At 38.9% G+C, this 12,006-nt stretch overlaps 1 protein-coding gene across 2 annotated transcripts; it reads left to right on the top strand.

Moving 5' to 3' along the window:
• The first annotated feature begins 6,256 nt into the window (after positions 1–6,256).
• On the top strand, positions 6,257–11,989 carry LOC131229790 (uncharacterized). 2 transcript variants are annotated; one of them, XR_009163599.1, is made up of 6 exons: positions 6,257–6,435; positions 7,400–7,461; positions 7,563–9,881; positions 10,555–10,660; positions 11,100–11,808; positions 11,856–11,989. XR_009163599.1 is itself a non-coding variant. In XM_058225806.1 (5 exons), exons 1-5 carry the CDS (start codon positions 6,348–6,350, stop codon positions 11,753–11,755), a joined length of 3,231 nt encoding a protein of 1,076 aa, XP_058081789.1. In that variant the 5' UTR covers positions 6,257–6,347; the 3' UTR covers positions 11,756–11,989. The 2 variants fall into 2 exon arrangements, 1 of the variants encoding a protein (XP_058081789.1); XM_058225806.1 differs by having other exon boundaries at positions 11,100–11,989.
• Positions 11,990–12,006: the final 17 nt, after the last annotated feature.

Below are 12,006 nucleotides of genomic sequence, written 5' to 3' on the forward strand. Positions count from 1 at the left end.
ACCCATCTCTCCAAAGCTTGGAACAGGCTAAGGGTAATATCCAATCCACGTCCCACTTTGACTATAAACGGGCTTGTTTGGTTTACCATCTACCATGATAAAATGGGCCCTACTTTGACTATTAAAGGCTTGTTTGATTTACCCAATATTTTAAATATTGACGATATCGACTAATATATCTCACAATATATCTTATAGTCCACCTGTGCGATACGAAACGCAAAAGTATTAGAATATATCCCCCATGTTTGATTTGTTGAGCATTTTTTTCTATAAATCATGTTCAATCAGTGTTAAATTGTCACAAATTTATGATTTTTTATATTTTGTATGAAAAATCATGGATTGGAAGCTTCAATTTCGACATTCGGAGGAAGACCGAGTTACGAAAAATTGAAAAACAATCAAAATCAAACATGTATGTAATTTGTTGTAGTAATTCTTCTTTTACTTTTAAATGTATTGCTTGTGTTTCCATATATCTTCTTACATTTATAAATTATGTGAATAGAATTTTAATTTACTTACATCAATTCAGTTAGACAATGCATAAATTAGGACCTCATACAAAAACAATCTATTATGTGCACTTTTTTTTAATGTTTTGATTTGTAAGTGTGTATTGATGTTTTTTTTTAACAATCACTAAAATTTTATTAAAAAAATCGACCAATTTTCAATGTTTCCCCATGTTTCCAACAACAACAATACATTACGTGATACAACCGATATATCCCATGTAATAACCGATATGCATATATATCCCAAGGATGCGATACTGATATTTCGAATACCGGGTTTACCATTTACCATGGTAAATTGTGGTAAATATGCAATGATTACTTTTCTTTGTTGTTTGGATTGTAGGGAAAATACAAAGGTTGCTGCATAAAATTCATGGATCCCATCATGAAATTCATAGATCCTATCATGACATATGTGTCTGATCCACACCATCCATCCATTTTAACAGCTCATTTTAAGGCATGATCCAAAAATGAGGTAGATTGGACCCTCGAGTAAACCACATCATAGGAATTGTAGGGGATAATGATGTCCACTATTAAATGTAGAAATTTGTGTAGAGCCCATAGTGATGTGTATCTGTCGTCCAACTTGTTCGTAAGGTTAGAAAGACATAAATGAGTCAAAAAACACAAATATCATCTTCATTCAAAACTTTTTTGGCCCCGAGAAGTTTTCAACAATCAGCGTCCAATTCTCACTATAGCCAATGGTGTGGTCCACATGCATTTTGGATTTGCCTCATTTTTTAGCTTATGCCCTGGAATGAGTTGATAAAATGGATGGACAATATAGATCAAATAAATATATCACGGTGGGCTCCATAAATTTTATGTATGTCATTCTTCTTCACCTCAATTTTAACCAAGTTATCAAAGTAAAAAAAAAAAAAAAAAAAAAGCAGCCTACATGAATTTAACATGGTAAATAATTTTCACTTATTTACCAGGATTTACCATGGGAAATGGTAAGCCAAACAGGCCGTAGATACACCCATCATGTCATTGTTAAGTTTTATCATGTCAGTCACAATATCAAAATCCATGCACAACAGATGGTCTGACTCAATGCACAAGTGCAGCCCACTTAATCACTGTCCGGCCGGTCTGATTTCTATGGCAGGTATCTTCACGGAGTCACATGTCTTTTTCATGGCTTAGATGTGATGCACACATAATGAATTGGGGCCCAGTCTTGGATGTGTGTGAACGGTCACATGGTGGTTGTATGATCATTTCTCTCTGTGTATAAGGTACAAAAGATAAGATGGTTTACCACGTGGATGATATACATAAGTGGTGAATGCGCTGCTATCGTAAATGTTTAACAATAAATGTTCTTAAACATTTCTTTTAAAAGTATAAAATCACTTCATAATAAAAAGTTATTTAAAATTGTTTATTAAAAATTGCTTATGTAAGGGAAAATATGTTTGTTAAATGTCTATACTACCACTTTCTAAAGCTACCTGCATCTTTTTGATTTTCCTCATCCTCGTTATTATCATATAAGCCTTGTCCCAATTAATGAGGTTCAGCTCCGTGAAGCCTATTCCACCTTATACTCGATCAAGAGAATGTTATATTGTTCGGATTCACAATATAAGTTCACATGGCTTCAAAACATGAAGTAAGGTTCCTTTATCCAAGAAGAGGACCGGCAATGAAAATACAAAACTCCCACAATATAATGTAATATAGTAATAGTAAGTTGATTACAGTCGGGCGCTATCCAATGGTCTACTATATATGTTAATTATAATCAAGCACATCATTATAATTTTCTTTTACCATCATCATCATTTAGGCCTTCTTATAATTAATTAAGTTCGGCTGCATGAATCTTGTTTATTTTTATTATTTATTATTTTTTATTTTCTATTTTCACTAAAGTGGCAAGTTGTCTATGGCAAATATTTGAAGCAAAGAAAATACAAGCCCTCTTACTTTATCTATTAAAATAAATTAAAACACTCGTTAACTTAACAAAACTTAACTTGGAGGGATCGAATAACTTTTTTTTTTTGTAGAATTTCTATGAGCGAAGTTGTTATGGATGAGGTATTTTCTACTATGGGGATTTATTTTTTCTAAATGACATTATTAAAATGAAGCCATCACTTAAATGAAGGTCAAAGGTAATTTGGCAGAGTGTCCAAATGCAGTTATATATACCATTTATCTTGAGAGTTTTGGTAGAATACATCTCAACTTAGTATAATAAGATATTTTGAGACTTTAGCCTTTGAATATGAGTCATCTTCCAATGATCCATACCGTTTATATGATGAGTCTCACTTTGTACAGGTTATATATTACAAATACAAAATCTCAATTGGATTATTTCAATTATTATCTTTTTACCTTTTTACTACTAAAGGGCTGAAATATTCAATTTGAGAGTTTTTTTTTTGGTCATCCCTCGGGAGCCCTATGTGTATCACATAGACGGTTTGGGTCATTGAAAAATAAAAACCCCAATCCAGTAACTACAGACCATCTCATTGCAATGCATTGGGAGATATTTTAGCTAGGGGTCCAAAATATATAGTGCGGCCCGAGCTCAGACCGAAATGTTTATGACAGGCCCAAGCCCAAACCTAAGGGTTGATCCCCTTGGAGAGAGAGTGGTGTAGAGCGGGTTGCGGACAATTTCATGGCCAAGATGTATCAGAAAAGGCCCGGTCGACAACAGAAGCTTACTATTTATAGTAAAAACGAAATTAAAATAGGGAAACGACCATCGATCCAGGGGTTTTTCGCAATTCTGGGTTGCGCAACCCGGCATAGCTAGGTTGGTTGGCTAAAGTAGCTCTTATTACCCCAAAATCATATATTTTACGTCAGATAACTCATTCTGGATTGCGAGATACGCCCGATCTAAGGTCCGACGGTCCGGATCACTTCTGTCGTCGACCGGGCCTTTTCTGATCCATCTTGGCCATGAAACGGTCTGCGTCCCGCTCTACATCAGAGAGAGAGAGAGAGAGAGAGAGAGAGAGAGAGAGAGAGAGAGAGAGAGAGAAGCCTGGGTTGGAGCCAGAGTTAGGTCAGGATGATGAGCTGTGGTACATGGTCCAAAACAGTCCTAATTGAGAAATTGGCCTGAATATTAAGCCTAAGACCAGCACTCGGGTCAGATAGTCTAGCCCCAGCCCAACCCAAGGCAGGTGAGGCCCGAGAGCCCAAGGGTTAGCCCAGCCCATTGACAGCCCTAATCCTAGCAAACCTATAATCCCAAAGCCCCCCTTATCCATCATTAATTTGGGTCAGCTACATGAATCCTATTCCACTGTTCCACTCCATACCTAAAGTCCCCCCAATCTAATTACATTTTAAGTTTAGACACCGAATGGGACTATCCTCGTAACTAACATACCTCTTACACTCTGAAATTGAGACCTCAATCCTTCTATAATGGTCCATTCATGTTAGATTTTATTTAACCCCAACTATTCTTCAAGTACATTGCAAACGCTGCCGTCTTAGATCATAAAATGTAAAGAATCCATACTATCTATCATAAAGTGAGTAACTCTTAGACATTTTCCCCGGTAAATACTTTTCCTGAACGGAGAACTTGAATAAGGTAAGATATTTTTATTAATTTAAAAATATTTTAGGAACTTGAAAATGTGACTGGAATCCATCAGATTGCTTATATTTCACATGAAAAAGCCAACAACTTGTATTTACAGTAAAAAGCCTCAGCTCATATTAGGCCACAGCACTTGAGGCTAAGGGATTAAGACTACATGCTTCTCAGATTGACTCTTCCAATCTCAAGTCGTGTCACAACTCAGCCAATTCAGTAGTGACTCACATTGTTGAATCAGATTGAGTGAAATCTGGCTGATCCAAGTCGACTCAAATGAATCTGCAATCCATACGCTGGAACATAGTTCAAAAACCCGAAAACTCAGCTCGACTCAATGTTCAGCCAGATCATGTAGACTTGAAGATTCAACATGACAGAGAAATGATCTAGTGGAAACCTTTCTATGTACCTAGTTGCATTCTTGCTCCCATCCACATCACAAATGGATGATCAATCAGGTAGTCCACTCCATTGTTTCCTTTGGAAAAAATAAATCGTACTGATTGGATGATCTGATGATCCCCACAATACAAGGATTGTGAATAGAAGGTCCAGTCACCTACGTTTAGTACCATTCGAGTGCGGTGGTTTTTTCATAGTAGCAAAAGAAGAGTACTCATTCTAATAGATTAACCTAATAGACCTCTCCCTTAGATGGTCAAACACATTTACATGAATTTCAATGGATTCCAATTACAAACTGCCACAACAACTGATGATTTTAATTTACATGGATTTTATGATTGCAAATGCATATCAAATATACAACTCCTAAAGGAGGCATGAAAATGCCAGGAACATAAATTGTTATTTAAATTAGTTAAATGTAGTACCTAACTTTTTAGGGTCTATTTGGTTTTTGGAAATCAGTTGTAATTACTTGTAAATACACAATAATTGCTTCTTACCGGCGTTTAGTGTATAGAGGAAATACCGTCCAGATGAACCATGTATTTTACTCTGAGAAGTGTTAGTCTAATATTTCAAAACTACACAGACCAAGTGGCGCAATGGGGTGCAGTGGTGTGTTGATGGACAACGTCTATAAGCCTCTCCACGTCCAGACTGAGCCAGGCCTAATACCGAGTCGACTTTCAGGTTGAGTCAGCAAGTTTTGGAAGGATGTGATAGAGGTGATTCCACGATAGCAAAGAGGGAGAATATGGACATGTAAGGGTGAGCTATAGTTAGCTACAGATAGGAATTAGCCATCACTACCTAACTCATGATTATGACATTTCCTAATAAATCTTGGTATCTCACACAAACACAAATATAAGCATTATCATTATTTATGGACAGGGAGCCACAATTTCCAGCCTGGCATCTAATCGGGACATCTGATCTATAGATCAGATGGGTGAACCATGTGGATAACCTACTCCGATGGACATTTGTAAGTCAGTGGATGGTTTAGAACAGTTGCCAATGGACCAAATCTAAAGTAGGAAAAACAGGGTTTCACTAAGGAAGTCTCCCCAAAGCTTTTTAATGACACATATAGGATGACCAATCATCAATAGGACGGTTCTTTCAATAGTACCATTTGTAGCAAACCATGATGCAAGAATTACGCCAATCGTATTATCTTAACCCTATCAAAGAGGCCAATTTTTAATAACCGTCTATTTTTTTAATAAGATATAATCACATGGTTAGAATCATCAAACAAAACTGTTACTTTTGAATCATGAGCCGTACAAAGCAGGATCAGAAGGATAGATGGTTCAAGGGTGCTTAGGATCATCTAATTGGCATGTCATTCAAAACATTTTGGGACAAAAAACCCCCCCCCCCCCCCCCCCCCCCCCCCCAAAAAAAAAAAAGAAAAAGAAAAAGAGAAGAAAGAGAGGAAAGAAAAGAATTTTGGGAAGAGGCTTGGAAGAGAAGGCCTTGAAAACATGGGGTTGCTTGGATTCCAATGAAAGTCAGGCACTCATGCATCTGATAAAAATTAAGAACAAGCGTTTACGTCAACCTTTCCGACATCCTCACCACTTAATTTCTTCGACCCAACTTCCCACCTTACTGCACTGACAACACCATCCCAACCACTCTTCTTAGCATATCTAGCATTTTCATGAGAGAGAGAGAGAGAGAGAGAGAGAGAGAGAGAGAGAGAGAGAGAGAGAGAGTTTGCAAGGTCGTCAAACCACAGGAATTTTCTGAGCTCAAATCGCATAGCAAAAGGAGATTTTGGTATCCATCTTTGATGAAAGTTGAACATGTCAAGAAAAACTGATTTCACACAGAAATTGCTGGACGATCTACGCCTCAGGAAGCAGCGATTGGCAGCGGCTCAGACACCTTCAGGTATGTTTCGCAACAGAATTTCGCTTTACATGAAAGTTTTAAGGCCTGTTTGGTGGCCACTTAAGAATGAGGTCCTCTCATTTTAGTTTAACGGTTGTTATGTATTAGAGATTGTATTTCTTTTTGGTGAGGATTGAAAATAATCTTGATAACCAACCATCATCATCTCTAATATGCAATTATGATTATCTAAAATGAGATGAACTGATTTAACATTTATAAATCTTTTTTTAAAGGAAAAAAGAAATGGTACATCTTCATGGAACTTGGATGTCCAAGTGAACTCATGTTGTAAATTCGGGTCCCGGCTGAGCCCAACCGCTCGAAATGGACTCCCGCGCACACACTCACACCGTAGTGGGATTTCACCACCTTATGGTTACTCGAACCTTTGACCTGGTGTTGAAACTCTTGTGAGTCTACCACCAGGGCAAGAGTAAGGACCCTATTGGCTGAGCCTAAACAAGGACTGAAAATGGGCTCTGTTGGAAGTTCCTAGCTAAGCCTGAGGTCTGGAAATGGATTCTGATATAGGTCTCGGCCACTGATTGTCTACAGGGTTATATAATACTCCATTGTAAACTCAGGATCCTAGTTGAGCCCACTCAGAGTTTCGTAATGGACCCCATTGGAAATTCTAGTCCCCGGCTGAGCCTGAGGTCACCAAACGGCTTCCAATGGAAATTCGGGACCCTTGATGAGTACTGGTTTTCCAAATGGACTCAGTTGGAAATTCGGGACTCTGGCTAACAGTCCTAAGACCTATGCGAACTTGCATGCATACATGTGAAGATATTTCTAGTAGATATCTACTGATCATGGGTGGAGAGAGCCTACTCGAATTTGTGTGGGGCTGAAAATCTGATAAATTTCAACTAGACCCATCATGCCCTGATACCCACCGCGAGCTCAGCCATGCAAGGCATCCACTTACATTCATTTTTATGTAACTCTGCACCAACAGATGCCCGTGGAAACCTTCGCCGGCCACATCAAGGAACTGGAGATGCAAACATCCCTAAAACAGTGAGTTGCTTCTTCCGTTTCTTTTTTTCTTTTTCTTTTTTAGATCCTCATAATCCAATTTCAAAATAAGTCCACCAAATTCACTTGGGTTGTACGTGCAGAACGGGTACAGGCCCAACCATGGACGTCATAGATCACTCGCTATTGAAGATGCTTCAAAAGAGATTGTACCAATTCAGACTACCCGAAGCTCTGAATACATATCGGATCTGTCAATGGCACTAGCATACGCACTTGAGAATGGTGGCCGCCTTGGAAATATAGAATTCCTTGGCAATGCAATGGTCCGAAAGAAGGCCTCCTTGCACCATGCCCAAAGAAGATCACTGGACCTTGGAGAGATGAGTGGAAGATACACATCAGAAAGCCATCAGCTTGTGACGGGTCGATCTACCACTTCCCATCTACACATCAGAGAGATCTCGAAAGGCGCCCAGAAGTTGAATCAGATCCTCAAAGCATGTGCTCATGGCCTCAATTTCGACAGATACTCCATAGAAATCGGCAAGGAGCTGCTGAAAGGGGCTGTCGATTTAGAAGAATCTCTAAGAATGCTCGTTAACCTGCAAGAAGCTTCGCAATACATGGTCAGCCCTAAGGGAAAGCAGAGAATTCGACTGCTCGAAGGTGAAGAAGACGATGAAGCCATAGTTGAAGTGAAAGGCCAGAGATTCCCAGAAAAGCCAAGGTTTTCTTTCGATGGTTCCTCAAGAAACTCAATTGAAGATGCCAGAGATGTCACCAAAACCAGCCTCAAGCAGAAGCTCCTGACTCTACCCTACCATTCAAGCTCAACGACCCACCAGCCTGATACAGACAAACAGGCTCTAATCATCCCAAATTCAGTTTACCACAGGCGATCCATGAGCTTTAATCCAGATTCTGAAGTCATCTCCACATTCTCTGGTGCTACTAAGAATTTCCGTTCCAATAAACCCTCAAACCCAAAAGCGCCTGAAAACAGTAGCATGCCTTCTAATTCCAAAAATGGGAACAAGATCAAGCAGTCAAATTCTCATAGTCCCGAACAGGAAAAAGGAAGAATCCCTAATGTTATTGCAAAACTTATGGGTCTCGAAGAGATCCCATTGAAGGCGGATTTGAAGAACAAGGGAGTGGAGAAAGTTTCGGACTCCAGGCAAGGAACAAAAAGGGATGAAAATTTGAAGCAGAAGGCACAGAGGAGTCTGAAAGATGATTCAGTGGTGACAACCTCCGAGAAGCCTGTTTCCCAAATCACTCGACAAGTGAAGGAGCTACAAGCCAACAAGATCGCTACGACTCGGAATACCACCATCATGACAGCGGTTAATGATGGAAAGCAAAACCTGAAGGAGGTGAAAAACATGGAAAATACAAATCCATTACCACTAAATTCAGAAAGACCCACCTTGGAAATCAATCTGCAGATAAATGCTACTTGCATGGATCGCATTAAAGAAACCCAAAAAGCAAAGCAAGATGCGAAAGGAAGAGGGGATAATACAAAACCCAAGGATCAGAAAAGCGACGGATTAGGCAATCTTACACAGCCAGTTTTCACATTTGCTTTGCAGGAGAAGCGCCTGGAGTACCGAGAAGCTGCAGATTCTGAAACAGCAGGAACAAATAAAAGACTACAAAAGGAGCACAAAGGTCCCATGGACGGAATTTCTATGTTGGGTTATCGACAAGAAACTGTATATGACAGTGAACCCAGACAGACATCTGGGAATCAAAAATCTGAATCCGACAAAGCAAAGCAGGATGGAGCGGGAGAAAAGAGTGCAAAAATCAAGCCACAAGTAAAAGATGCAAGGAAAACTGACATGATGTTAAAGAATCCACTGAAGCCAATCCCTAGAGTCAATCCACAAAAGAAGATGCTACAAAGGAACCAGAACCTTGTTGCCGGTAAGAAAAGCTCAACAGAAACTCCCAATGCAATGCAACCCAAAGAAAATGGGAGTTCAACTTACTTTGAGTCCAACATGAAGAAATCAGCAAATGGGAGCTTGGAGGAACAAAGACTCCTAGCTCAAAAAACTAATGCAGAAAGAATCGCAGCTCTGATTCTCCCAGTTGGGACTAACAAGGCTGTGCACCCTCCATCTGTACACAAGGTGGACACTGAACACGTAGAAGCCCAAGAAAGCAAGAAGCACGTAAAGACCAAGGACACAAGAAATAGAATGGCTGGATCTCCCCAAGCCACCGCGCAGCAAATCAAGCAGAAGCCTTCAGTCCTACAAGAACTAAAACATAGAAGGCATGAGGGGATCACTAAGGTCAAAGAAGCAATAATAAGCATCCACCAGCCCACGAAATTGGAGAAACATTTGCAGCGGAAAGATGCCCCTGCTTCCACTCCATGTGATCATGTTGGAGATGATTGCAGAACGCCAAAAGAAACAGAAAAGAATATAGCTGCAAATTCAAATGTAAGTTCATCATCCTTCACAAGAATAAATCATGAGCATAACTGTCGCAACCGATGGTTCTTAGAGAACATCTCAATTCAACTGTCTTCTTCTTCTTTTTTGAAAATAAAGTGATTCCCGTGCCCATTGTCACAACTACTTGCCAAGGTTTTCAAAATATCGTGATAAGTTTGCAAAAAAATTCATCAAACAACATTTTCACAAGAATATCGTGATATTTCACAATCTCGGCAGTTTATAATTTTTTGTGATTTTATCATGAAATTATCCTGATTTTAACACAATAAATATTTAAAATTTTAAAATAATTCATTCATCATATATATTTAAAATTTTAAATTGTTTATTACTTTGAAGTAAGTATTTTATTTGTAGCGAGATTTTTCTGATACTACTATAATATTTTCAGAGAACTGTCAAAATCTAAAAATCTCCTGACAAATTCCCAATCCAAGAAATTGCCGAGAACAAGATTTGTCACTATGGCTGTACCCTGTTGCATGACTAGCTTTCTACAAATTCTAGAACACAAGCACAATGGAAAAGGGGCCCATGACCAACTGACACTGTTAGTGCATGAACCATATGCAAGGGTTCTGACTTCTTTGCCTGATAAAATGCTTATAGATATAATACAGTGGTTTGTTTCACCTGAGCTTTCTTTTCTACACAGAGACATTACATAAACAGCAAAGGTCCTGCTGTGCTACCACTCCCAGAAATTTCTCTTGGTGGATATCAAGCACTAAAGTCTGACTTCCAAGCAATTCAATCCAGAGGTATCTAAAACCTAGCATTTCTTATGGCTAATTACTGTCACTTGCATGGCATATCTACATGGAAGCAACCATGTTGGCATCTGCATCTCCAAGGTCACCCGAACCAGATTCCAGGATCTGACAGTAAGCAAGATTTTTAAGAACCCTACAAACCTAAGTTCAAAACCAGATGAGTCATTCCAAACACACAGTCCACAAGACTGTCAGAACTTTCGTTGAGTAGCAGAATATTCAGCCAAAAACTTGAAAAAGAATAGCATATGAATTTTCTGAAACTTCCACGAAAGAAACCCATTCCAGTTAATTTGGAGCCAGACCAAGTCGATTCAACGACACTTGATTCCGAATCGAATCTAGAGTTTTTAAACTTGGCATGCATGAAGAATGGAGGTGTAGAAAAATAAGAAATAACTATCCATCATTGTTTTTCATGCAACAGTTACAGGAACAGACAATGGTAACATAATTGGCAACAACTCTTTAAGGGAGCAGCTCCAACCAAATACCAAGCCTGAGATACAAGGAGGATCACTCACGAAGCATGAAAACCACCTTAAGCAGATATTAGTGAAAAGTCAACACTTCCTTAACACTGCAGAAGCTCTTTTCAGACTCCAAATTCCTTTTGATATTTTCCATGCCAGTCGCAATAAACGGGAAGATAAAGAGAACAAGCTTTTGTTAGATTGTGCATATGAAATAATGAAAAGAAAAGGTGACATAGAAGAGCTAGGTTTCCATTCTTCTGTGGGAATGCCCATTGTATCTATGAAGTTGAAATGCTTAGATGATTTGGTTAAGCAGTTGCATGAAGACCTGGAGCATTTAGAATTCCGTGGTGAGACAGGGGGTGATAATTATGATGCTGCTGCCACCTTCCTGCATGAGACACTCAAAGGAGACATCGAAAACAGGAAGCCAGATGTGAATTGTATGTGGGATTTTGGTTGGAATGAAATGATGTTTGTGTATCTTGAAAAGGATGAGGTTGTAAAGGATGTTGAGAAGCATGTATTGAATAGGCTCATTGATGAGATTACTGGAGATCTTTTACATGCAAGTATTGAGAAAAGCTACTATAAAGCCGCAAGCTGATGAGGTTAGCACTGGGTTTCTGCTCCATTAAGTCAGCATAAAAGGTGTTAGTAGTTTGCCACTTTTACAGTACACCTACCTGAGTAGAGCTGAAAGCAAGAAAGGTGGCCTCTATGTTATATGGATTATAGACAATTAATCGTGTGTAAAATAAGTTGTCTCATATCTTTCTATTTTTGTCAGTCTCCATAAAAGTATAATTTATGAAGAGTGAGTTCTTGGTCCAATGTACTAAAGACTTTATTTTTCTC

The sequence above is a fragment of the Magnolia sinica genome, chromosome 16 (genome assembly GCF_029962835.1).
Source record: "Magnolia sinica isolate HGM2019 chromosome 16, MsV1, whole genome shotgun sequence".
NCBI classification, from domain to species: Eukaryota; Viridiplantae; Streptophyta; class Magnoliopsida; order Magnoliales; family Magnoliaceae; genus Magnolia; species Magnolia sinica.